Source organism: Orcinus orca, chromosome 6 (genome assembly GCF_937001465.1).
Source record: "Orcinus orca chromosome 6, mOrcOrc1.1, whole genome shotgun sequence".
Classification (NCBI taxonomy): Eukaryota; Metazoa; Chordata; class Mammalia; order Artiodactyla; family Delphinidae; genus Orcinus; species Orcinus orca.
Window position 1 is genome coordinate 83,521,292 of NC_064564.1, and position 25,160 is coordinate 83,546,451.

The 25,160-nt window shown below is 47.6% G+C and overlaps 1 protein-coding gene and 1 long non-coding RNA gene across 6 annotated transcripts; one reads left to right on the forward strand and one right to left on the reverse strand.

Annotated features, from left to right (window-relative positions):
* Nucleotides 1-107: 107 nt before the first annotated feature.
* ATOSB (atos homolog B) lies at nucleotides 108-11,703 on the reverse strand. 4 transcript variants are annotated; one of them, XR_007478201.1, is made up of 10 exons: nucleotides 7,216-7,434; nucleotides 4,150-4,293; nucleotides 2,929-3,898; nucleotides 2,711-2,769; nucleotides 2,415-2,520; nucleotides 2,131-2,289; nucleotides 1,736-1,804; nucleotides 1,477-1,652; nucleotides 1,128-1,359; nucleotides 108-773 (listed from the first exon to the last, which is right to left on the reverse strand). XR_007478201.1 is itself a non-coding variant. In XM_004271398.4 (9 exons), the coding sequence occupies exons 3-9, from the start codon at nucleotides 3,820-3,822 to the stop codon at nucleotides 1,206-1,208; spliced, it is 1,617 nt and encodes a 538-aa protein (XP_004271446.1). In that variant the 5' UTR covers nucleotides 3,823-3,898; nucleotides 4,150-4,293; nucleotides 11,575-11,703; the 3' UTR covers nucleotides 108-1,205. The 4 variants fall into 4 exon arrangements, 3 of the variants coding, with proteins under 3 accessions (XP_004271446.1, XP_033286949.1, XP_033286950.1); XM_004271398.4 differs by lacking the exon at nucleotides 7,216-7,434 and adding an exon at nucleotides 11,575-11,703 and having other exon boundaries at nucleotides 108-1,359; XM_033431058.2 differs by having other exon boundaries at nucleotides 108-1,359; nucleotides 7,216-7,433.
* A 120-nt stretch (nucleotides 11,704-11,823) lies between these two features.
* LOC117201861 (uncharacterized) lies at nucleotides 11,824-23,592 on the forward strand. Of its 2 annotated transcripts, XR_004483983.2 has the most exons (3): nucleotides 11,896-12,564; nucleotides 12,746-12,960; nucleotides 21,582-23,592. It is a non-coding gene; the product is annotated as an uncharacterized LOC117201861 (long non-coding RNA). The 2 variants fall into 2 exon arrangements; XR_004483984.2 differs by having other exon boundaries at nucleotides 11,824-12,960.
* The last annotated feature ends 1,568 nt before the right edge of the window (nucleotides 23,593-25,160 follow it).

Here is a 25,160-nt window from a genome sequence, read left to right on the forward strand (position 1 = left end):
CTTCCCTGCCTCAGGCCTTTTTCCTGGGGAAAGGGCAGAGTCCCGGCTCTAGTTAGGCTCTCCATCCCCATCCCCATGCTCTCCCGAACAGAAAAAGTAAGGCTTAGTTCAAGTTTCAAACAAGAATTTATTCTTTCTTTCTTTCTTTTTTTTTAAAAAAAAGTACCAGGTACAATTTTTTCCTGTTTTTTTTTTTTCAAGTTTTAGCAAATGCTTGTTCCCCTCAGCCCAGCCCCGGGTATCAGGGCTAAGGCTAGGTCAGAGTCTAGAGTGGGGAATGGGGTAGTTGATAACTACATGACTGAGTTTGAGGGGTGCCCCTCACCCCAACTGAGGTAGGTGGGTCAGAGTCTGGCCAGGTGAGAGGAGGCGCCCCAGTCCTTGGCCCTGACTCTGTCCCCTGAACACCTTCCTCAGTCAGGACCCCAAAGCAAGGAGACACAGGCAGAAGGAGAGGGACAACCAGAGTCTGAAGTCCTAGATGAGGTGTGGTTGACACCTGTGTGTGTGTGCCTGCACGCATGCTCTCTCTCTCACACACATACATGTACACAGACACACAGACACACACACACACACACACACACAAAGTTGGCCTTCAGAGAGAGGTGAGAGGGTCGGGGAAGTGAAAGGAATAAGGAAGGACAGGGGAAGCTGAGTCTTTGGCTGGTGACTCAGTCCTTCCGGAATACTTCTCTGCTCTCAGCTGAGGGAGAGCAGTTCTCCTACAGCCCCCATATCAGCCTCTTCAACTCCTGAGGTTGGAGCAATATCTGAGAGTGGGAAAGGAGGAGGGGCAATGCCAATTATCAGGTTTGGGACGTTACCAAGGCAATCCAATTTGAATAAATTATAAATTAAAATAAATAAAATAATAAGTGGCCCCTGCCCAGGACAGGGAGGCAACGCTGGCATGACTTGCCTGGGAACTTAGGACAACCTCAGGGTAGCTCCAGTTCCTCCCCACTACCGCAGCTGGCCTGGGAAATCCAAGGGAGGGGGCAGGCACGTGGAGTACCCAGAGTAGGGCAGAGTGTGGTAAGATCAGAAGCTTTAAACACCCAAATAATCAGTTTGGGCATGAGCGTGGTGAGGGCTTTAATTCAAGCCTGAAGGGTCTCTCGCACCTCTCCACGTGTTTGCTCTGTCCAGGATGGAGCAGGATGGGCAGGTCCTTGGCCCACATGGGTTCAGGGCACTGACAATCAGGGCAAAGGTGAATAACGTGGATTGTGAGGGGCCTCAGTCACAGCCTGCAGTTCGTAGGGGAGCCCTGTGTCCAGTTCCAGGCTCCGGCGGGAAAAAAGCAGGCGGATGTCTCCATGCAGGCTTAAGCGGCCTGAGCGGGAGCTCCGGAACCTGGGGGAGGACAGGGTGATCAAAGTAAGACCCCAGACTGTAGACAAGCAAGGAGAGATGCTATTCAGGGAGGACATGCCTGGGTTGTGGAAAGGATATCCAGGGCCCTGTCCTCACCTGAGGTGCAACAAGTAGCAGAGGAGGCAGCGGGTGGGGCTAGCATTTCCCTCCTCACCCACAGGCACCAAAAAGAGGCGATGACGCAGGAAGGTCATATGGGCAGCAGGCATGTCCGAGAAGTCAAAGGTCACGAGGAACATCTTCACCACAGTCTGGTTGGGGTTAAATAAGGTCTGGGGACAGGAAGGGCAAGGTTGGTAGGGTCTAGGGGATGTTTTCCTGTCCCCACTCCCACTCCCCCTCAGGGAAAACTCACCACTTGGATGGTGCCCACCTTGGGCACGCTGTAACCCTTCCTCCCCAGGGGGTTCAGGTCCACGACGCCCTGGGAAGGCCATGGAGCCATCAGACAAAGTAGGGTCTGGGAGATCCCTGAACACTCATCCATCTCCACAATCTCTCATTCTGGGACCTGGCCCCTGCCCTACACTAGAGTTCTCCCACCTGGCTCTGACTCTTAGGCGAGAACATCTAAAGAATACTTCCAGAGCCGTTCTCCTGGGTTCCCTAACTCTGCTGGTCTCTGCCCAGGGTGCCCTTCCCAATAAAGTCTTTTGCTTTGTCAGTTAAAAAAAAAAAAAAAAGAATACCCCCTGCCCCCAACCCCTCATGCCCCTCATGAGCTAACTTTGGGTTTAGGTCAGGTCATACCAGGAAGGGAGCCGGGGCATTTTGCTCAGAAACATCAAAGAAGGTGACAGTGACAGGCAGCGTGACATGCTGAGGGCAGTAGGATCCACTAGCTCCAATCTCTGCTGTGAAGCCCTCGATGTGGCCAGATGGTGCAAAGCGTCCTCGCAGCAATGATTCCTGGGGATGGGGTGGGAAAACATATTGTGAGACAGATGCTAGCTGTTTTCCTTACCCATCCAAGCCACACACACCACCATCCCTTCCCGCAAGATCCACCAATCAAGGAACCCAAGGGGAACTACCTCAAAGTTGCCCAACAGGGTACGGCTGATGGCGGGGGTAGGAACAGGGGAGGCACTGGGGGTGCTCAGCAGGCCTGGCCTCTTCCGGAGGCTTCGAAGGGAGCTCCTGGTAGGGGAGGGGACACACAAGTGGGTTGGCTTGAGGTATTCTGCTACGCTTGCTACTGTCCTTGGGCCCCACCATTTGCTACTACCTAGGGCTCCTTCCCTGAGGTCCCCACCCTGGGGTTGGAAATAGAATTACAGACATCTGCCCCATTTTCAGGGAGGGGTAGAGGGAGAAGTTGGTTACTTACAGCTTCAGGCGACAGGCACCTTTCAGCCTCCACCCCATGGGACTGCAGTCTGTTGGGTCCTATGGAGAGGAAAGATTAGGGACAGAGATTGGGTGGAGGCCAGGTATGTTTGGAGCAGGGGCTCATCACAAGCTCTCATAGGAACATCCTCCCAAGCCCATCACCTTTCCTCACACAGATGTCCACTTAAGAGCAGACCACTTCCTCTCCTGGCTTACCAGCACAGGCTCCTTGGGCCCAGGCAGCAGGTGGCTCCAGAAGGGTGTGGCTTTGGCATCAGAACTGTTGGCAGCAGGAGGGTGGCCCAGGGTTCCCCGGCGCCTCCGAGGGGCTGGCCCCTCATCCTCAGAGCTGACATCTGGGGCTTCTCCAGCTGGAAGCAGCCTTCGCTTGGTGGGACAGGGGCCTGGAGGTCCAGGGCCAGGGGGTGTGTGCTCGGGGCTGTGCCCATTGGCAGTGCCAGGGGACTCCCTAGGCCAGGGGCTGCCCCCATTGCCCACCCCAGCCACTAGGCTCTTACCCCCTATTTGTGCAAGACTGTGCAAATCAGTGTCAAGTGTGTGCAGCTGGCCCGGAGGGGCTGGCCCTGGGGACTCCCCCAGGGACCCCTGTCCCCCAGGATGTGGGGAAGCCCAGTCTCTGGTGTGCAAAGTACTGCAGGAAGCATTTGATGGGGGCCAGGGGGGACTCGGGGCCCCTGAAGTCCAAGGTGAGGTGGAGCTACCTCCCTGTTCCACAACACAGAGGCCATGATGGCAGAAATGTTGGCTGGCCACGCCCAGTCCCAGCCCCAGTCCCTCTGGGCCCAATAGCCCCAGAGTAGGTGGTTCTTCAGGGGGTAGTCCCTCTCTGGCCCCCAGCCCAGGGCCTCTCTTCAGCTCCCGGGGACCCTCAGTGGGTGGGGCTGGCCGTTTCAGGGCCCTATTAGGCTCGGAGGCACCAGCTGGAGGGGAAAAGATGGATACCTGGTAGACCCCGGGGGATGTTGCCCCCCCCGCCGGGCTGTAGCCCATGAGCAGGCCACCCTGGAGGGCCCCCTGCCTGACTGCAGGCTGTGAAGGGCCAGCCTCTGGCTCTGAGGATGGAGACGGCTCCGCCTGCACGTGGCGCATGAAGCCCCCCCTTGGGTCAGGGGGGACCCCCCCCAGAGCCTTTATGCTGGGCCTGGGCTGGGGGGCCTGGGGACATCTGTGCAAGAGAAGAGAAGAAAAGATGGTCAGGGCAATCAGTGAATCATCTCCCTCCCAGGTGAATTTCAGATCCTCCCCTGGACTGAAGAGGTGAGCTTGTGAGGTTCCTGGGGGCGAAGGTGTCCCAATCTAATACCTTCAGATGGACTAATGGAATATAAAGGCCACTCGCAGAACTTCTGAGAAGGTGACACATTTAGCTCAGGTTTCTAACTGTACCTGCTCCCCCTCCCTCTCCTTGGCACTCACCCCGATAAAGAGGCCTTAAGCCTAGCTGTGTGTTCCCTCTTCCTGACTGATGCCTTGCTCTCCTAGCTTGCAGTCTGGTCCATGCCTGCTGCACTGGCGAGGTGACTGCCACCATTCCGTGCAGCTCCTAGGCTCAGCTAGACCCTGAGGAGAGAAAAACAGACATAAGCCAGGATCTCTGGAGCCAGCAGTAAGGCTGCTCTCCAACTGTCAGCTAACAGAGTATACGCCAGGACATCCTCCTTCAGTATGAGGAGCCCTTCAGAAACAGAAGGGGCAGTCTTGGGATCCAGGGCCCAGAGGGCAGAACAGGGCTACACAAGGAGTCACAGAGAGGCAGGTCTTAGCTCATTGTAATAAGGATGTGACAAGTAAGTTGAGGCAGGATAACTACTTATCAGGGCCACCAGCTAGGGACTCCTGCCCTGAATGAGAGGGGGGATGAGATACCCCAAGATCCAAGAGACCATGCCAACTGAGAGGTGGCCAAAGCAAGAATTCAACTCTCCTAGTCAAGGCCACTGAGTTGCACAACTCCTTCCCACATACCTATCTCTAAAGGGACAAGTGCCATCCCATAACCCTAAGGGCAGAAGCCTTACAGAAACTTACATCCCCAACAGCGCTCCTTAGAAGTACAATCTTCAGGTCAGCTCAAAGTGGGCCCTTCAGCATTAAACTCCCAATTGGCCCCAGCAGTCTGTCCCTTTAACAGGAAGCAACAAATCTAACCAAAAACAAGTCTAGAGGGGGCGGGGTGGGGGAGGAAGCACTGCTAGAAGGCACTTTCCAGGGCCTCCCCCTCCCCCTACCTAGGCCCTGCAAACTAGTGATAAGACAGTGACAGTCAGAGAGCAGGAGTACCTCGCCACTCCTCCCCAACACATCCAACACCCCAAAACCAAAACCACTGCTTTTCTGTCAGGGTACAAGATGGTCTTCACTGACTAGTCCACCCTCAGGAGTCCATATTGGGTGAGGGGATGTCCAGTTGAAGGCCATCTTCCTTCATGGGAGAAAACATTGCCCCCAGGATCAAGCTTATCCTTTGGTCAGTAGCCTGTGCTGCCTGCTATCCACAAAACCCTTTCTCATTCAAGGAATGTCCCCTTATGCCTACTGGAGTCTTAACCTTCCTTGGCTAGGCCAAATGCCATCCTCTCCATAAAGCCTACTACGGCCACCCTGGACCATAAGTGTCTGTCTCTTCTGAGACCTCACCTATAGCAGTACCACTATCTCCTGTAGCCCAGTGACAGCTTTGTTTGCTCCTGTGGGTAAGACATCTCGTAGACTGACCATAGGGTTCTTGAGGATAGGTTTGTACTTCACTCCTCTGCCCAACTCCAAGCACAGGGGTAAGCACATAGCATGGCTCAAAAAAGTAAAATGCAAGTCCCAGAGATCTGGGCAGCAGTCCTGACAGTGCAGAGAAAAACTCCCAGAATATGAGAGAAGCAGGGAGATTAACTGTATAGGGAAAATCAGCAACAACAAAGATGGGGGTGGGGGGCTTCCCCGGTGGCACAGTGGTTAAGAATCTGCCCACCAATGCGAGGGACACAGGTTCATGCCCTGGTCCGGGAAGATCCCACATGCCGCGGAGCAACTAAGCCTGTGCGCCACAACTACTGAGCCTGCACTCTAGAGCCCGCGAGCCACAACTACTGAGCCCGTGTGCCACAACTACCAAAGCCCACGTGCCTAGAGCCTGTGCTCCGCAACAAGAGAAGCCACTGACTGCAATGAGAAGCCCGAGCCTCTGCTCGACGCAACTAGAGAAAGCCCACGTGCAGCAATGAAGACCCAGCGCCGCCAAAAATAAATAAATAAAATAAATTAAAGATGGGGGTGGGACGCAGGGAGAAAGGGGAGCTTTGCATCCAGGGACTGGAAAACCCTCCTACACCAAGTTCCCATCACTGCACTATCCTACACTATCCTATTTCACCAAGTTCTCATTAGAACTGGAAGCCCTAAGAAAATTCTGGTTCCCTGTGGTGGGTGGGGTGTCTGGAAAGGGCAGAACGCCAATGGCAGCATTGTCAGAGGGTACGGCCTGTACTAATCTCTTCCCTCCTTTCCTCTACCCATGCTATACAGATTCAGGAAGGGCCTCTTCCTTAGCACTCCCACCCCTAAGTCATCCCATCATCCCAGTTGACCTCTTGAGCCCTTGCCCTGGGGAAGCCAGGTGATGACATGATGCCCTACTTGACCCCAGCATGGCTGGCACCTACTCATTATCCCAGAGCCCTCTCAGTTCCTGCCCTGTCAATGAAAATCTCTAAGATTCACTTTCCTGCCACCCAGCCAGTCTGGCTCTAGACCATGGCTTCAAGCTGACTCATGGGGCAGGACTTGGCAGGGGAGGGGCAGGGTAGGCCAAATCTCACTCTGTGCAGGGGGTGGGCAGCAGCTGGCGTCAAACAGCTGTGCCAGGCTGTGGCTGGCAAGGACTACAGCTCCCAACATACCAAGGGAGCAAGGCCAGCAAAAACAACAAGTCCCAGAATACCACGGGGTCTGTACCCTCAGACACCTGCTAGGCCTGGGAGGTGGGGTAGGTGGATGTTGAGCTGCCAGGCTCACTCTCCCCTTCAGTATTAAAGATATCCATTTCTACCCTGATCAAGGAAGGTGGCCGGAAGGAGAATTCCTCTCCATGTGCTTTTCACCTTCACGCCGTTCAGAAGGAACTGCTGCCAGCTGCTCTACATTTTGTACCTGCACACGTCTACACTAGCTACGGGGGCTGTTCCCATGGACCACTACTGTGGGTAGAAAGGTTAACCTCTGCCCTCTCACCAACCCCTTGCCTCGCTCTGGCCTAGAGCCCTCCACCCTCCGTGGAGAGGAAGCAAATCTTAGCACCTCCTCCAAAATGAGCCCAGTAGACTCACCCCAGCACCCCGGCTCCAGGACTCCTTGTTCTGACCGATCCCCCCCACCCCCTGCTTAGCCTCCCAGGTCCTTTCTCTCCCCCCTCCTCCCCACAGCCTGGGACAGGCCCCATTCCCTACTGGAGCTGCGGAGATTTGCTATTTCCCCCTAGCACAAACTCACCCCGTTCCCAGACTGGCTCCGCCGCGGCGCCGCTGCTCCAGGCCCTTCCGTCCCGTCCCGGTCCCTCCCCTCGAATGCCCGATCCTCCCCACCACGGGCCCCCAACCCAGACAAAGGGTGGCTCAGCCTGAGCCCTGCTCTGCTAGGATCTTCTCTGTTCAGCTTCGTGTGCAACACTAGCGGGCCCTGGCGCCCGCAGCCCCCAAGCCGCTGCCTCGCCCCTCCCCGCGACTGTCCCTCCCCGCGGGCGCCCGGGCTCCGCACTGCCGACTCCGCTGCCCCTCTGACTCACAGGCCATTTCCTACCAGCTGATGGGGCAGCCCGCCCCGCCCAGCGCCCCCACTCCCCCACCGCTGCAGCCGCGGCCGCCACGCCCCCCTCAAACTCCGCCCCCCATGGGCAGCGACCATGCTAATTGGCCAAAAGGAGGCCAGCCTCCCCACGACCTCAAGCGTGAGGCACGCCCCCTCCAAGAGACGCGAGCCCATTGGTCCACAAGGGGGGCCGGCCTACATAGGGTCGCCCCGCCCATCTCCTTAACCCCTCAGCTGCAGGAGTCCAAAGCAGCTCTCAGCCTTGCCTTTTAACACTTTGAAAGACGTAGGCCTCCCACTTTTCACCCCTCCCTTCCTCTTCAGAGGCGGGTCAGTAGGACGACCTAGGGCGTTCACAGACAAAGTTCGACAATCCCCAAAGTCAGCTTGCTCTTTCAACACCAGATCCCAAATATCCCCACTCCCGTTCATCTCTCCGTGCCTTGCAAACCAGAGGTGCAGAGACCAGAGGGCTGTTGAATCCCAGGAAGCTTCCTTCGTGCCAGGGCAGATGAAAAGGTCTTGAAGTGGGATCTCATCTCTTTCCACTGAGAAATAGTATTGTTCCTCTCTTACTCTATATTGATGTTCTTTTGCCTTCATTAGAGGGGCCCCAAGGGCTCCCGAGATAGGGATACCTTTTAATTCAGGAACTAGACATCATCCTTTGTGCCTCTAAACTTCCATTCTGAGATCAGGCTGCTTCAGCCCTTCTGCACTCTTTCTATTCATCAGCCCCTGTTCAAGGAGGCAGAGCACCCAGGGGAAGAAGTGGGATAGGAAGGCTCCTGCCCAGAGTAGGGGGAAATATGCCCAACTCTTCTGACAGAGCTCACCCCCATGACTCACAGCTCCCTCGAAACTCCCCACCCTCCCCCTGAGTCACTGGGCCCCAAGCCCAGCCCAGATCCAACCAAATTAAGTGGCAGCAGAACCAGCATTCCTAATTCTTATTCTCTTATCCTTTAAATGACCAGGATGGAAACCTTTGCAAGGATTAGACATTAAAAGACACTTTTTAGAGGGGCTGATCTACGGGCAAGCTAAGAAAATAAACAGTCCTTCCTACCTTTCCCTCAGACAGTTTGGAGCTTAAGAGGTTTCTAAGACTCAGGTCTTCCACAAAACAAGAGGCAAACACCAGAGCCAAAAGAGGAAAGACTCAAACTGAGACCCTAGAGAATTAGCATCAGCCAGGGCAGGCTCCCTGGCTGTGCCTCCAGAAGAGCAGGAGTGCATTCTTTTATAGTTCAGAAGCCACAGAAGCCCCAAGGTCCTTATTTCTACCTTGCTTGTAGTGGTGGGCCCTAAGGGCCCTGAGGTTGTCACTGGACAGTAAAATGAGGCTCTCCTCCCCTACTTCCTCCCTGTGCCCTAGACTTAGGAAGGACAACCAAGTAACAGTTCCTCTAGCCTCCTTTCTCCTTACCTCAGACCTGGGGAAAAACGCTGAAAAAGAACCCAGTTGCCGTGGACTGACTTCCTTGCTGGTTCCCTAATGCTAAGGAACGGGATTTAGGAAATTTTCAACACCCTGAACAAAATTGCAGAGTACCAACGTAAAAGCCCACTTGCCTTAGCAAAAGCTTACTGGGAAGACAGGTAGACAAAGAACACTGTAGGAAAGGAGTAATTCCTTGGTGACCCCACCTTGTTCTATCTAACTGCCACTACTATAGGCCCAGGCCTTAGTTATTTGCAAAAGTCAGGGGGCAGAAGTTCAGGGGGAAGGATCAAAGATGTTCTAGGCCTCAGTGTGTACTGGGAAAGCAAGCAGCATGGTACAATCAAGAGGCTTTACCTAGCTGCCTTAAATTCTTACCCTGCTTTATTTTTTTCATAACAGTTATCACCAGCTGACACTTCTCCCTCTTTCCCCTTCCCCCTTCCTCTGCCCCCTTTCCCTCCCTTCCCAGCCACACACACATTTATTTCTCCCCCTATTAGAATGGAAGCTCCATGAGAACAGCAACTTTGTCCATTTTGTTCATGCTGGTATTCCCAGAATCAGCATCAGTGCCTGGCACATAATAGGTGCTCAATAAACACTGGCTGAAAGAAACAATGAGCCCTGGGCTGAGTAAAGAGCAATCAGGAGACCTGGATCCTAACACCTGTTCTTTCACTGTGAGACCTGGAGAAAATCTCAGTCTTTTTTTTAATTTCCAAATCTGTAAAAATGAGCGTTTGTATAGACATTGAGGGCCTCTACAATTCGGACCTTATACTGCTATAATTCTAATGGCTGCTGTTCACTCATATCCATTTTCAGAGGATGGATCCAAGCATCTGAATGCACTGCTGCCTGTACCGAAGCAGAAAGTCTATATACTCCAGTCTCTGCACAGCAAACTGATGCCCTTTCTCTTCACGCTCCACCCACTCACACAAATGCCTCAGTCTTGAGGAAGCTGGAGTGAGTCCGCCCTAAGCCTGCCTCTCAGAGAGACAGTCTGGGAAGCTGTGTTGCCATAGCAATCAGCTCCTCCTCAAGGGTTTCAGCCTGCCCTCCTTTACCCCACCCTACCCCACGGCTTTGTCTGGCTTCAGCACCCCCTCCCTCCCCAGCCCGTCTCTCAGCCAGAGGAGACTGGCTTGGGGCCCCTTTCAGCAACACTGTCATACTCATTCAGCCACTGTGTGGAAAACAGGGCTTTCTCACCCTCTCCCAGCCTGCCCAGGGGCAAAAAAAGCTCTGGCACTACATCAAGTCCCCTCAGGGAACCAGAGGAGCCGCCACAAGGACTAGGCCCTAGTCTCAGTTTTGATAGCTTCCAAGCCAGGAGGGTGGGGAGCCATTCCCTCTCCCTCCCCCAGCAGAGACTGGAACCTCACATCCCTTCCCAAGTTCAGCCGACAATAGTGGCCCACCTCTCAAAACATGCCTCATAGAACTTCAGCACTTCTCACCATTTCCCCTTCCCACAGAAGCCCAGAATTTTCGAGGGGCCTAGGGTTCCCTACCCAGGAGAAGGAAGAGTGTGGGGAAATCAGTTTGTGGCAAGTGGTAAAAAGGTGTCTACCATTCACTTGGGGGCTGTTGGGAGAGACCTCTGCAGTAATGAGGGCGAGGTCTGGGCCTTGCTGCTGGTTACTTAGGTCTCTGGCCACGGAGTACGAAGTCTGGGGCAGGGCACAGCTCCTAGACAGGCAAGGACCAGGCCAGGCCCCAGGGTGAGGAAGGAAGTGGGAAATGAGCACACCCAGAGCATAAGGGCAGGGCAAAGTGGGGGAGGAGGGGGAAGACAGGGACCAAGGCAAGCTTCTAGGAGGAACAGGAACTAGAGTGGGGGGATAACAGGAACCGAAGCAGGGGAAGGGTCCCCAGGGACACCAGCTAAGGGGAAAAAACCTGTCTCAGCCAGACAGATCCAAAGCCGACTGAGAAAGTCACACAAGCCCTAGTGGCAAGTAGGGCCTGGATCCTCTCTGAGAGTGCTCAGGCCTGAAGGTGGAGTTAGGAGCTGACGAGCCGGGAATACCACAGACTGGCTTCTTCACCCCCCTAATTCCAACACCCTCATTCCTGAAACACAGTACACAAACATCTTCCCGGAGTCTCTACAATGCCCCCAGACTTTCTCAAAGCACTAGGGGTTCTTCCCTCCCCAGATGGGACCTGCAACCCCTTCCCCTCACACAGTGCCCACAGCCCCATCCCTTCTTCCTCCACACAGCCCCTCCCACACTCCGGACCACCAGCCCGTCTCCATCACACGACACCTCCCCTTTCCCTTAAAGCGCTTCAGATCCCCTCCCCCTCAAGTGTCGTCTGAACCCTCCACTTCTGATAGCGACCTGACCCCCTCACATTGTACTTCCCACCTCACAAAGCACTCCCGCCCCGCCCCCGCAAGGGCTACTGGAGAATGCACCTCCTAGCCCCTACACTGAGCCCCCAACTCCTCCCCCAACTGTTTCACTCCACCCCCACCCAGCATTTCTCTAGATGCTCTCCTTCTCTAACGTGATCCCCACCTCCTCATGTCTGCCCAAGCGCACCCCCGTCCTTGTCCCTTCTTCCACATACACCCCGCCACACACCTGTAGTTCCGCGAGTCCCGTTGCACCTGGGGAGGTAATGGATTGGGGCAGTTACACAGCAGCCCTAGCTGCAGCCTCGGCCTGCAAACCTCACCCCTTTGGTCCGAGCCCCGCCCCCGCAACGACGGGACCCACCCTCCCCCTTGTCCCACCTCCCACCTTCCCCTGGCTCCTCCCCTCTCCCAGTTTCTTTAATCCTGGGGCTCCTCCCCTGTAATCCAGGTCCCGCCCCTCCCTGGCTCCGCCCCTTCTCCTCTCGGCGTCTCCCCATTGAATTTCTGCTTGTCCCTCGTCCCACCCCTGATCCCCGCCCCCTTTTGGTCTCTCCGCCTTTCACTAGGACCCGCCCCCTCGGATTCCAGGCTGGCAGAACCCGTGCCAGGCTCCCTTCCCCTGCTAGCCCCCTCCCATCCCATCTCGGAGCCTCTCCTCCCCCTCTCCCCTTCTCCCGCTTGCCTCACGCTGGAGCTGGCTCTCCAGCCCGGAACCGCTGGCTCTGATTGGCTGCGGCGGCCCCAATGGATGGCGGAGGAGACAAAGTGATGGTTGCAGGTCGCCTGAGGTCCCACCCCGGCCACGTGCGGCTGCTGTGATGACAGGTCTAGAGGGGCGGGACCTCGGCCCGCAGTCGGCGGCCTAGGCTGACCGGATCCGGCCAGAGGTGGGGAGCCAGAACCAGCGCCAAAGCGTCAGCCTGCGGGCGCCAAGCCTGAGTGGGGCCCTCCTAGGCTTTCGAGCTGGTGTGAGCTGCCTGCGAAACTTGAACCTCTTAGTGAAGCCGTCTGCGTTAGCGCGCTTATTTGCCCTAATGGGGGAGGTCTGTGGGGTTTGCAAAGTAGTGCCATGAGTCTCAGGATTCTGTGAAAATGCGGGAATCTGATTGGCGGGGTCTCAAGACTGTGAGGATGAGCAGTTTCCGCAGCCTACGCTTTGCGGGAGATTCTGAATTTTGAGAGACTGGCAGTACGAGTCAGATCTGTACCTGTGGAGGTAGGTCAGCAAGAAGTCTGTGAATTTATGAGCCTAAGTATTAATACGGAGTTATGGGAGCCTGCAATCGCCGGAGAAAAGAAGAGTCTTTGCTTTGTACAAGTGTCGATTGAACTATGTGACAGTTACATATATTGTGTATTTTAATTAGCGCTTGAATCTTCTCTCCAACTACCCCCAGCCCCACGGGTTCCCGAGATACAGCAGGGGAAGTCGACGCTTTACGAGCTACCGGTAGATGGCAGCACAGGACCCTTGCAGAACTCAGTGGCTCTGAGCTCGGGGCCTGGCGGGCTTCTCTCTGGAGCCAGCGGTATTGATGGCTGTGTGATGGACTGGACATGTTAAAGTTCTCTCAAAGTCTCAGATTCTTTAGATCTCTGTGACTTTCTTTCTGTGAGTAGTTAACTTAAGCGGCTTTACTGAACACCAGTGGTGTGCTAGGCAAAATGAAAAAAGAGAAAAAGAAAAAAAAATTTTTCTTCCCTTATGGAACTTGTTCCGATTGTCATACAAATACCTCTATAATCCAAGAGAGTAAAGTTGGAAGGGTTTTGTGTAGTGGAAAAAGCTCAAAGTTTGAAGTCATTTGGTTTGGTCTCTGAACTTTGGGTAAGGAGTATTTACTAGCTGTATGAATTTGGGTAAATTACTTGACTTTTTAAAAATAAACTTTTAATTTTAGATGTACAAAAAATTTGTGAAGATAGTACAGAAAGTTTCCATATACCCCACACCCAATTTGCCCTCTTATTAACATCTTACATTAGTATGGTTTGTGTGCTACAATTAATCAATAATATTGATACATTATTATTAACTAAAGTCCGTACTTTATTCAGATTTCCTTAGTTTTTACCTCAAGTCCTTTTTCTATTCCAGGATCCCATCCAGGATAGCACATTACATTTAGTTGTCATGTCTCCTTAAACTCCTCTTGACTGTGACAGTTTCTTAGACTTCCTTGTTTTTGATGACCTTGACAGTTTTTTTTTGTTTGTTTGTTTGTTTTTTTGCGGTAAGCGGGCCTCTCACTGTTGTGGCCTCTCCCGTTGCGGAGTACAGGCTCCGGACGCGCAGGCTCAGCGGCCATGGCTCACGGGCCTAGCAGCTCCGCGGCATGTGGGATCTTCTCGGACCGGGGCACGAACCCGTGTCCCCTGCATAGGCAGGCGGACTCTCAACCACTGCGCCACCAGGGAAGCCCGACCTTGACAGTTTTATAGAGTACTGATCAGGTGTTTTGTAGAGTGTCTTTCAGTTGGAATTTGTCTGATGATTTTCTCATGATTAGACTGGGGTTATGGGTTTCTGGGAGGAAGATCCCAGAGATAAAGTGTCAGTTTCATCACTTAGTATCTGTATGTGAATATGTATCTATGGTATGTTTACATATACAACATTGGCCTTATACTGTATTTTCCTATTACAGTCTTTTTTTTTTTAAACTAGTGGCTCCTAAACATTCTCTGAATCTTTATTCTTCTACAAGATTTAAAAAATTTCTTTATGAAATATTTTAGGCATTCAGAAAGTTGTAAAGAATACTGTAACAAACCCACATTCTTTTCACACAGCTTTATCAGATCTTAGTATTTTACCACCACATTTGCTTCAAATTCTCTTTTAAGGAAATTAATATTTCAGATAAAGTTGAGCTTATATATACTTCTTCCTAATCTCATTCCTGTTTCTCCCTTGTTCTTCATCTTCTCTTCCCAGAAGTAACCAGTATCTTGAATTGGTGTTTATTTTTCCTCTGCAATTTTAAGAATAAATTTATTGACTGATGTACATGAATTTCTATTGGGTATATACCTCGGAGTAGAACTGCTCAGTCATAGGGCATGTTTATGTTCAGCTTTAGTAGGCATCACCAACATTTTTTTCCAAAGAGATTCTAACAGTTCACATTCCCACAACAAGGTCTAGTTTCTCTACATCCTTGCCAACTCTTGAGGTTGTCAATTTTTTTTAAAATTTAATTTAATTTATTTTTTATACAGCAGGTTCCTATTATTTATCCATTTTATACATATTAGTGTATATATGTCAATCCCAAACTCCCAACTCATCACACACTCCCACCCAGCCACTTTTCCCCCTGATGTCCATACGTTTGTTCTCTACATCTGTGTCTCTATTTCTGCCCTGCAAACCGGTTCATCTGTACCATTTTTCTAGGTTCCACATATATGCGTTAATATACGATATTTGTTTTTCTCTTTCTGACTTACTTCACTCTGGATGACAGTCTCTACATCCGTCCACGTCTCTACAAATGACCCAATTTTGTTCCTTTTTATGGAAGAGTAATATTCCATTGTATATATGTACCACATCTTCTTTAGCCATTCGTCTCTTGATGGGCATTTAGGTTGCTTCCATGACCTGGCTATTGTAAATAGTGCTGCAATGAATATTGGGATGCATGTGTCTTTTTGAATTATGGTTTTCTCTGGGTATATGACCAGCAGTGGGATTGCTGGGTCATATGGTAGTTCTGTTTTTAGTTTTTTAAGGAACCTCCATACTGTTCTCCATAGTGGCTGTATCAATTTACATTCCCACCAACAGTGCAAGAGGGTTCCCTTTTTTCCACACCCTCTCCAGCATTTGTTGTTTGTAGATTTTCTGATGATGCCCATTCTAACTGGTGTGAGGTGATATATCATTGTCGTTTTGATTTGCATTTCTGTAAAAATTAGTGATGTTGAGCAGCTTTTCATGTGCTTCTTGGCCATCTGTATGTCTTCTTTGGAGAAATGTCAATTTAGGTCTTTTGCCCATTTTTGGATTGGGTTGTTTGTTTTTTTAATATTGAGCTGCATGAGCTGTTTATATATGTTGAAGGTTAATCTTTTGCCTGTTGATTCATTTGCAAATATTTTCTTCCACTCTGAGGGTTGTCTTTTTGTCTTGCTTGTAGTTTCCTTTGCTTGGCAAAAGCTCTTAAGTTTCATTAGTTCCCATTTGCTTATTTTTGTTTTTATTTCCATTACCCTAGGAGGTGGATCAAAAAAGATCTTGCTGTGATTTATGTCAAAGAGTGATCTTCCTATGTTTTCCTCTAAGAGTTTTATAGCATCCAGTCTTACATTTAGGTCTCTAATCCATTTTGAGTTTATTTTTGTGTATGGTGTTAGAGAGTGTTCTAATTTCATTCTTTTACATGTAGCTGTCCAGTTTTCCCAGCACCACTTATTGAAGAGACTGTCTTTTCTCCATTGTATATCCTTGCCTCCTTTGTCATAGATTAGTTGACCATAGGTGTGTGGTTTTATCTCTGGGCTTTCTATCCTGTTCCATTGATCTATATTTCTGTTTTTGTGCCAGTACCATATTGTCTTGATTATTGTAGCTTTGTAGTATAGTCTGAAGTCAAGGAGTCTGATTCCTCCAGCTCCATTTTTTCCCCTCAAGACTGCTTTTTCTATTCTGGGTCTTTTGTGTCTCCATACAAATTTGAAGATTTTTTGTTCTAGTTCTGTGAAAAATGCCATTGGTAATTTGATAGGGATTGCATTGAATCTGTAGATTGCTTTGGGTAGTATAGTCATTTTCACAGTATTGATTCTTCCAATCCAGGAACATGATATATCTCTCCATCTGTTGGTATCATCTTTAATTTCTTTCATCAGTGTCTTATAGTTTTCTGCATACAGGTCTTTTGTCTCCCTAGGTAGGTTTATTCCTAGATATTTTATCGTTTTTGTTGCAATGGCAAATGGGAGTGTTTCCTTAATTTCTCTTTCAGATTTTTCATCATTAATGTATAGGAATGCGAGAGATTTCTGTTCATTAATTTTGTATCCTGCAACTTTACGAAATTCATTGATTAGCTCTAGTAGTTTTCTGGTGGCATCTTTAGGATTCTCTATGTATAGTATCATGTCATCTGCAAACAGTGACAGTTTTACTTGTTCTTTTCCAATTTGTATTCCTTTTATTTCTTTTTCTTCTCTGATTGCTGTGGCTAGGACTTCCAAAACGATGTTGAATAATAGTGGCGAGAGTGGACATCCTTGTCTTGTTCCTGATCTTAGAGGAAATGCTTTCAAGTTTTCACCATTGAGAATGATGTTTGCTGTGGGTTTGTCATATATGTCCTTTATTATGTTGAGGTAGGTTCCCTCTATGCCCACTTTCTGGAGAGTTTTTATCATAAATGGGTGTTGAATTTTGTCAAAGCTTTTTCTGCATCTATTGAGATGATCATATGGTTTTTATTCTTCAGTTTGTTAATATGGTGTATCACATTGATTGATTTGCGTATATTGAAGAATCCTTGCATCCCTTGGATAAATCCCACTTGATCATGGTGTATGATCCTTTTAATGTGCTGTTGGATTCTGTTTGCTAGTATTTTGTTGAGGATTTTTGCATCTATATTCATCAGTGATATTGGTCTGTAATTTTCTTTTTTTGTAGTATCTTTGTCTGGTTTTGCTATCAGGGTGATGGTGGCCTCATAGAATGAGTTTGGGAGTGTTCCTTCCTCTGCAATTTTTTGGAAGAGTTTGAGAAGTATGGGTGTTAGCTCTTCTCTAAATGTTTGATAGAATTCACCTGTGAAGCCATCTGGTCCTGGGCTTTTGTTTGTTGGAAGATTTTTAATCACAGTTTCAATTTCATTAATTGTGATTTGTCTGTTCATATTTTCTATTTCTTCCTGGTTCAATCTTGGAAGGTTATACCTTTCGAAGAATTTGTCCATTTCTTCCAGGTTTTCAATTTTATTGCCATACAGTTGCTTGTAGTAGTCTCTTAGGATGCTTTGTATTTGTGCGGTGTCTGTTGTAACTTCTCCTTCTTCATTTCTAGTTTTATTGATTTGAATCCTCTCCCTCTTTTTCCTGATGAGTCTGGCTAAAGGTTCATCAATTTTGTTTATCTTCTCAAAGAACCAGCTTTTAGTTTTATTGATCTTTGCTATTGTTTTCTTTGTTTCTATTTCATTTATTTCTGCTCTGATATTTATGATTTCTTTCCTTCTACTAACTTTGGGTTTTGTTTATTCTTCTTTCTCTAGTTCCTTTAGGTGTAAGGTTACATTGTTTATTTGAGATGTTTCTTGTTTCTTTCTTTTTTTTTTTTTTAAATGTTTCCTGATTTTTCTGCCAGTCTAATATCAGACTGATCTTTTTTTTTTGCGGTACGCGGGCCTCTCACTGTCGTGGCCTCTCCCGTTGCGGAGCACAGGCTCCAGACGCACAGGCTCAGCGGCCACGGCTCACGGGCCCAGCCGCTCCGCGGCATGCGGGATCCTCCCGGACCGGGGCACGAACCCGTGTCCTCTGCATCGGCAGGCGGACTCTCAACCACTGCGCCACCAGGGAAGCCCCAAGTCCTTTTGTTTATTGAGGTCTTCAACTGATTAGATGAGGACTACCCACATTAAGAAGAGCAATCTGCTTTACTCAGTCTACATATTCAAATGTTAATTTCATCCAGAAACATCCTTACAGATACATCCAGAATAATGTTTGACCAAATATTTGGATACCCTGTGGCCCATTTAAGTTGACACATAAAATTAACCATAATGGGTATTTATAGGCATTTGAAAAAGGAATGCTAGAATAAGATTTTAGGTTAGATATAAAAGTAGTTAATGTCTATAGTACAATAGCACCATAACCTTTTCTACTAATCAGAAATCCTTTGCTTCATTACCAGACAAAAATCTATAGGTTAACATATGACTTCACAGGGTTAGACTTTAACCAATAATAGTTAATGAGTAAAGCAAAAGTTTGTTGCCTGGATTAATTAATCTTTGGCTGCCCTTGCTATCTTTTCTTTGCAGCATTTCCAAGTTTTGGATGATTTTTATTAACAAAACAATCCTTTCCCCCTTTCCTCTGTAGTGTCTGTTTTTCATAAAACAAGTGTTCATAATATGTAGTCTGTTTCTGGACCCTCTGTTCTGTGGGTTTATTTGTCCATCCTTGCACCATTATCTCACTGTCTTAATTACTGTCTTGGTATCTGGTGGTGCATACCCTCCAGCTTTAAGATTGTAAGATTATATTGACTATTCTTGGCCCATTCCATTTCCATATAAATTTTAGTATCAGCTGGCCAGTTTTCATACACACACACACACACACACACACACACACACACACACACACCCCTATCTTCTAGGATTTTCATTAGGCTTGCATTAAATCTACAGACAAAACAGTTAGGTTCTTTGCTGTTCCAAATAATGTTAACATTCCCTTACTTAGTAAAAGAGTTGTAGAACTTTATAAGAATCTTTTCACTTTAGGCCCAAAGGAAAAATAATAATTTGGTGACTCTAAGCACACTGATCTTTTAAAACAAAACATTCAAGGAGATTTTACTTTGCCAAGTAGAGTTTCTGGGTCAAGAAGTAGAATATATATATTTTAAGACATCCCAATGGTTAAATTTTCACATGCTGAGTTTGAGGTACCAGAGTGATATTCAGGTAGAGAAATCTAGCAGGTTATTAGACATTTAGGTCTGAAGCTGAGGAGAGCAGTCAGAACTAAAGATACAGATTTGGAACCTATTGACATACATAGATAGCAGATATATGTGGACAAGGTATAGAGTTTGTGGAGGAAGAAAAACAAAGGCTGTACATAGAGACTTGGGGCTCTACTTCACATCTATATTGTATAGTCTGAGCAATAAAATGAGCCTGAGCAACAGATTAAGGAGGAAGGGGGCCCTAGATCTTGCGAATACGTGTGTTAGGGTGGGAGCGGGTCTTGGTTTGTGCCAGAGAGCTCCTCATGGTGCCTTGACCGCTGGGCAGGGCTTTGTCAGTCCTGAGTTCCTTTTCCCTACCACCTACCCCTCCCAACCTACCTCCTGCCACTTACTCCCCCTCTCCCCACCATTACTAAATCTTTGTGTGTTTTGGCTCTCAGAATTGGTACCTGTTCTCTTTTTGCCAGCTGGGGATGACTGTCCCCAGACACCTGAGTTTGCCCATCTGTCTAGGTTCATAAAGATGGGAATTGAATTTGGACTTTCTTTTAGGATTTCTCCTACCATACCCTCTGTCCTTGGAAGCATTCTGCGCTGTGGATTAGCCCTCAGTCCCTGACAGTCATTCCCTCTCCTTTTGTCCACATTTCTAGGCCCTAGTTTTATCAAATTCCTGGGAGCCTTTGGCTGAAAAGACAGATGTTTTAGGGAATTCCCTGGCGGTCCAGTGGTTAGGACTCTGTGCTTCCTCTGCAGGGGGCCTGGATTCGATCCCTGGTCGGGGAACTAAGATCTCACAAGCTGCGCATGCAGGAAAAAAACTAAAAAAAAAAAAAAAAAAAAAAAATGTATAGTCCATTTGCAGCTTGTTCCTTTAAAGAAGGAGAGATTGTGTAAATGTTGTCTATGCACAGGGCCTACTCAAATAGCCTTCCTGCTTTTATAAATATAATCTTGGTGATTAAACAAACTTTCCCTATTTTAGGTGAAACTGAGATGGTAGTTGGGGGTCACCGTTTCCTTTGAGATTAAATAAAATTGCATCTAGCCCTTTACCCCATATTGAGTGGGAAGTCAGTGCCATCCTGGATCCTTCTGTGAACTCCAAGACTGGGGAGGACCTTGATTTCTCATCACCATTCTTGGCCTAGAGTCCCTGGCCCTTGCTGAATCTGTAGTTCACTGGTGTTTCACCTCCCACAGCTGATCTTTCTTTTGTTTTTTCTAACCTAGACATGGAATTCTTTTTTCCCCCAAAACCTCTCATGGGAGGCATTTGTGAATGGCAGGCTTGACTGAAGCTTTGGGGGGTGATGTAAGGGGTAGAAAGATATCTACCCAAACAATTAAAATTGAATATTTGAACATCCCATTTCCTTAAATATTCTTAAAAGTCCTTCATCCATCTCAGGATATTTTTTTGACCCTCTCTCATATTCCCACCCACATCTCTCTATTCACAATGCTTTATTAAGCCAAACAAATTTTCCATACCCATCTCTTTTGGGAGTTTATATTTGCATATCAAAAGGCTCATTGTTATAGAAGACAAAACCCTTAAAGAAAACCTTAGTCTCTCTGACCCTAATCCTGAAGAGATATGTTCTTTTTTGGTAAGGAAAATAAATTAGTAGCTCTGTGGAGCATTATTCACTGTATTAAAACAAGTTACTTTAAGATCTGTGTGCCTCTTTTCCCAGAAGATAGGCCATATATTGTAATAACAAAAAAAAGAAAATTTAATACTTACAAATTGTTGAAAGACCTCTGTTTTGAGATAATGCTGATTTGCTTTTTATCTTTCTGTTAAAGAATTGTTTCTCAAATGAATTAGGAGAACTGTAAATGTGTGTCTCTAAGGAGACCCCAGTTTTGCCTCAGGAGAGATTGTAAAAGATCTGAGAACAGCTGACATCTGCCCTGCTGCCCCTTTCCCCTGATTTGGTAGTAGAGGCCACTAGTCTGCAGGGCCCAGGCTGCAAGCATACTCTTTTGGAGTTTGCCTTCAAACTGCAGGAAACATCAGTTTAGGATCCAAAATGGTTTGGACAATTAAAGATTCCTTTAGTGTTCCCTGGTATTCCCACTGCAAAGAAATGTTTGATTGTAGTAGCTGAAGAAATATGTCCAAAGATAATAAAATTTTATCTCTTCACCTTTTGGTGAGAACATTTGCTTGGAGAGTTGAGGACATTGGAAGCTTAAGGATAAACAAAAATTATTTTCTCCATTTATAAAAGGCAAAGGGACGATTTACCCTCTTCCTCTTTCTCAGATTGTTTTCTTGCAGACATGGTAAATCTGAGTCCTTACTCTAACCTTGAGAATAAAGATAAATCTCTCTAGGGATTAAGTCTGGTCTCCAGTTTTTACAATATAGAGATATCTCCTAGGTTGTGGACCTATGATCTCTAGATATTTAAACAAGGGTCTCTTTGGAGATGTATAGGAGATTATTAAGAGGTGCAGCCTTTTGTCGCTTGAGGAGATATTGTTCTTTCTACTGCTTTGCTGTATAAATTATGTGAGATTTTATTCTAATTTTTCAGGCTGCCTTATGTTGCAGAAAAATGGAGAACAAGAGAATGGTCATGTCCCAGGTCTCAGGTGAGTTCTCAGGTGAGGGCCACCAAGTGAGGGTCCTTGGCTTTGCTCAGGAAAGAATTCAAGAGTGAGCCATGGTATCATCTCACAACGGTCAGAATGGCCATCATCAAAAGATCTACAAACAATAAATGCTGGAGAGAGTGTGGAGAAAAGGGACTCTTGCACTGTTGGTGGGAATGTAAATTGATACAGCTGCTATGGAGAACAGTATGGAGGTTCCTTAAAAAACTAAAAATAGAACTACCATACGACCCAGCAATCCCACTACTGGGCATATACCCTGAGAAAACCATAATTCAAAAAGAGTCATGTACCAAAATGTTCATTGCAGCTCTATTTACAATAGCCAGGACATGGAAGCAACCTAAGTGTCCATCAACAGATGAATGGATAAAGAAGGTGTGGCACATATATACAATGGAATATTACTCAGCCATAAAAAGGCACGAAACTGCGTTATTTGTAGTGAGGTGGATGGACCTAGAGACTGTCATACAGAGTGAAGTAAGTCATAAAGAGAAAAACAAATACCGTATGCTAACACATATATATGGAATATAAAAAAAAAAAGAAAAAAATCGTCAGAAGAACCTAGGGGCAAGACGGGAATAAAGATGCAGACCTACTATAGAATGGCCTTGAGGATACGGGGAGGGGGAAAGGTAAGCTGGGACAAAGCGAGAGAGTGGCATGGACATATATACACTACTAAATGTAAAATAGATAGCTAGTGGGAAGCACCCGCATAGCAGAGGGAGATCAGCTCGGTGCTTTGTGACCACCTAGAGGGGTGGGATAGGGAGGGTGGGAGGGAGGGAGATGCAAGAGGGAAGAAATATGGGGACATATGTATATGTATAACTGATTCACTTTGTTATAAAGCAGAAACTGACACAGCATTGTAAAGCAATTATACTCTAATAAAGATGTTAAAAAAAAAAAAGTGAGCCATGGGAATTCCCTCGTGGTCCAGTGGTTAGGACTCCACGCTTCCAATGCAAGGGGCACGGGTTCGATCCCTGGTCAGGGAACTAAGATCCCATGTGCCGCACTTGGAGCAACCAAAAAAAAAAAGAGTGAGCCATAGTAAAGTGAAAGTGGGTTTATTTGGAGATACACGTTCCATAGGCAGAATGTGGTCCCTCTCAGAAGGTGAGGGAGGCCCAGGGCTGTGGGCGTGGTTAGCTTTTATGGGCTGGGTAATTGCATAAGCTAATGAGCGGGAGGATTATTCCAATTATTTGGGGAAAGAGGTGGGGATTTCCAGGAATTGGGCCACTGCCTACTTTATGGCCTTTTATGGTCAGCCTCAGAACTGTCATGCCTATAAAAAAAAAAAAAAGGGACTTCCCTGGTGGGCTGTGGTTAAGAATCTGCCTGCCAATGCAGGGGACACAGGTTCGAGCCCTGGTCCGGGAAGATCCCACACGCCACGGAGCAACTAAGCCATGTGCGCCACAACTACTGAGCCTGCGCTCTAGAGCCAGTGAGACACAACTACTGAGCCCACCTGCCATAACTACTGAAGACCGTGCACCGCAACAAAGAGAAGCCACCACAACGAGAAGCCTGCACACCACAACGAAGAGTAGCCCCCACTTGCTGCAACTAGAGAAAGCCCGCGCACAGCAACGAAGACCCAACACAGCCAAAAACAAACAAACAAACAAATAAATAAATAAATTTATTTAAAAAAAAGAACTGTCATGGCACGGGTGGGTGTGTCATTTAGCATGCTAGTATATTAGAATGAGTGTATAATGAGGCTCAAGATCTACTGGAAGTCAAATCTTCCACCATCTTGGGCCTAGTTGGTTCTAACTAATTTTTTTTGTATCCTCAATGGCTGTGTCATTCTTTTAATGGTTGTGCCCTGCCCCCTTCCCTCCTGGGTCACTTACATGCATGTAATCTGTTAGTGCTTACTAAATAATAAAGTATGTTCTTTTTCTATATTGGCAGGAATCGGTCTTTTTGCTAGCAGGATTGTTTTATTTCCCCAGTAAGAGCAACACAGTAGCCAATTTAAAAACAAAGCAGGGACTTCCCTGGTGGTGCAGGGGTTAAGAGTCTGCCTGCTGGTGCGGGGGAGGTAGGTTCGAGCCCTGGTCCGAGAGGATCCCACATGCCGCAGAGTGGCTGGGCCCGTGCACTGCAACTACTGAGCCTGCACTCTAGAGCCCGCGAGCCACAACTGCTGAGCCCGTGTGCCGCAACTACTGAAGCCCACACGCCTGGAGCCCTGCTCTGCAACAAGAGAAGCCACCGCAATGAGAAGCCCTCACACTGCAGCAAAGAGTAGCCTCTACTCACCCTGCAACTAGAGAAAGCCTGTATGCAGCAGTGAAGACCCAACATAGCCAAAAATAAATAAATGAATAAATAAATAAATTTATTTTAAAATTTTAAAAAATTAAAAAAATAAAAACAAAGCAAATTATTTCAAGCTGTTTTCCTTTAATTTAATTTAATTTATTTATTTGGCCACGTTGGGTCTTTGTTGCGGCACGTGGGCTTCTCTCTAGTTGCGTGGGCTTCTGTCTAGTTGCAGCACATGGGCTTCTCTCTAGTTGTGGTGCACGGACTCAGTAGTTGCGGTGTGCAGGCTTAGTTGCCCTGCAGTATGTGAGATCATAGTTCCCCAACCAGGGATGTAACCCACGTCCCCTGCTTTGGAAGGCGGATTCTTAACCACTGGACCACCAGGGAAGTCCCTCTACTCTAGTTTTGCTGCTTTGGGATTTATAACTTTTCTCTAATTTTGCTAATTTTATAGGTTGAAAGTCATTGGTTTGCTGTTTTAATTTGCAATTTCTTTTGAATTTGTTATAGGTTAATGAATCTTCTCCTAAATGTTAGACATTTTAAACGGGTGTCTCTGCCTTTGAAACCTTTCAAAGGTCACCTGTTATATTAGTCATGATTCTTAGTTGCAAATGAGCACTCTAGCTAGTTTAAGAAGAAAAAAATTGGGGTTATTGGAAAGTTTATTTAATCTCTGGGAGGCTTAGAGGCTAAGCAGTCAAGAACAAGAAGTACCCAAATTATACCACAGAACTGCACCAGCAAAGACCCCACTGCGCAACAAATGTCACAGAGATCAATTACTTAGACCAGACCATCTATCGCTACTGACTCTGAAAGTTGGAGGCCCAAACACTGCCTTCTCCAGAAAATGTATCCCATAGGGCACCTACCTCCTCATGCTGGCTTCTTCTGTTTTGAAGCCTGAGGTGGGGGAAGGAAACCAGTGGGAAACTGGGAAAATGAACTTCTAGCTCCTAGAAAAGTGTCAACCATGTGTTTAGAGATATTGTGAAACTCCCCAAATGACAGTTGTCTACCATAGCAATGACCTCAAATTGCCAAATTCAAAGGCCTTTGCCCAAGTCCTCAAAATCTCTGCAGCATAATAAGAAGACAAATAGCCTAGTTAAAAATGGGCAAAATACTTGAATAGGAGGCATTTCACCAAAGAAGATACATGAATGTTTAAGAAGCATACGAAAAGGTGCCCATCA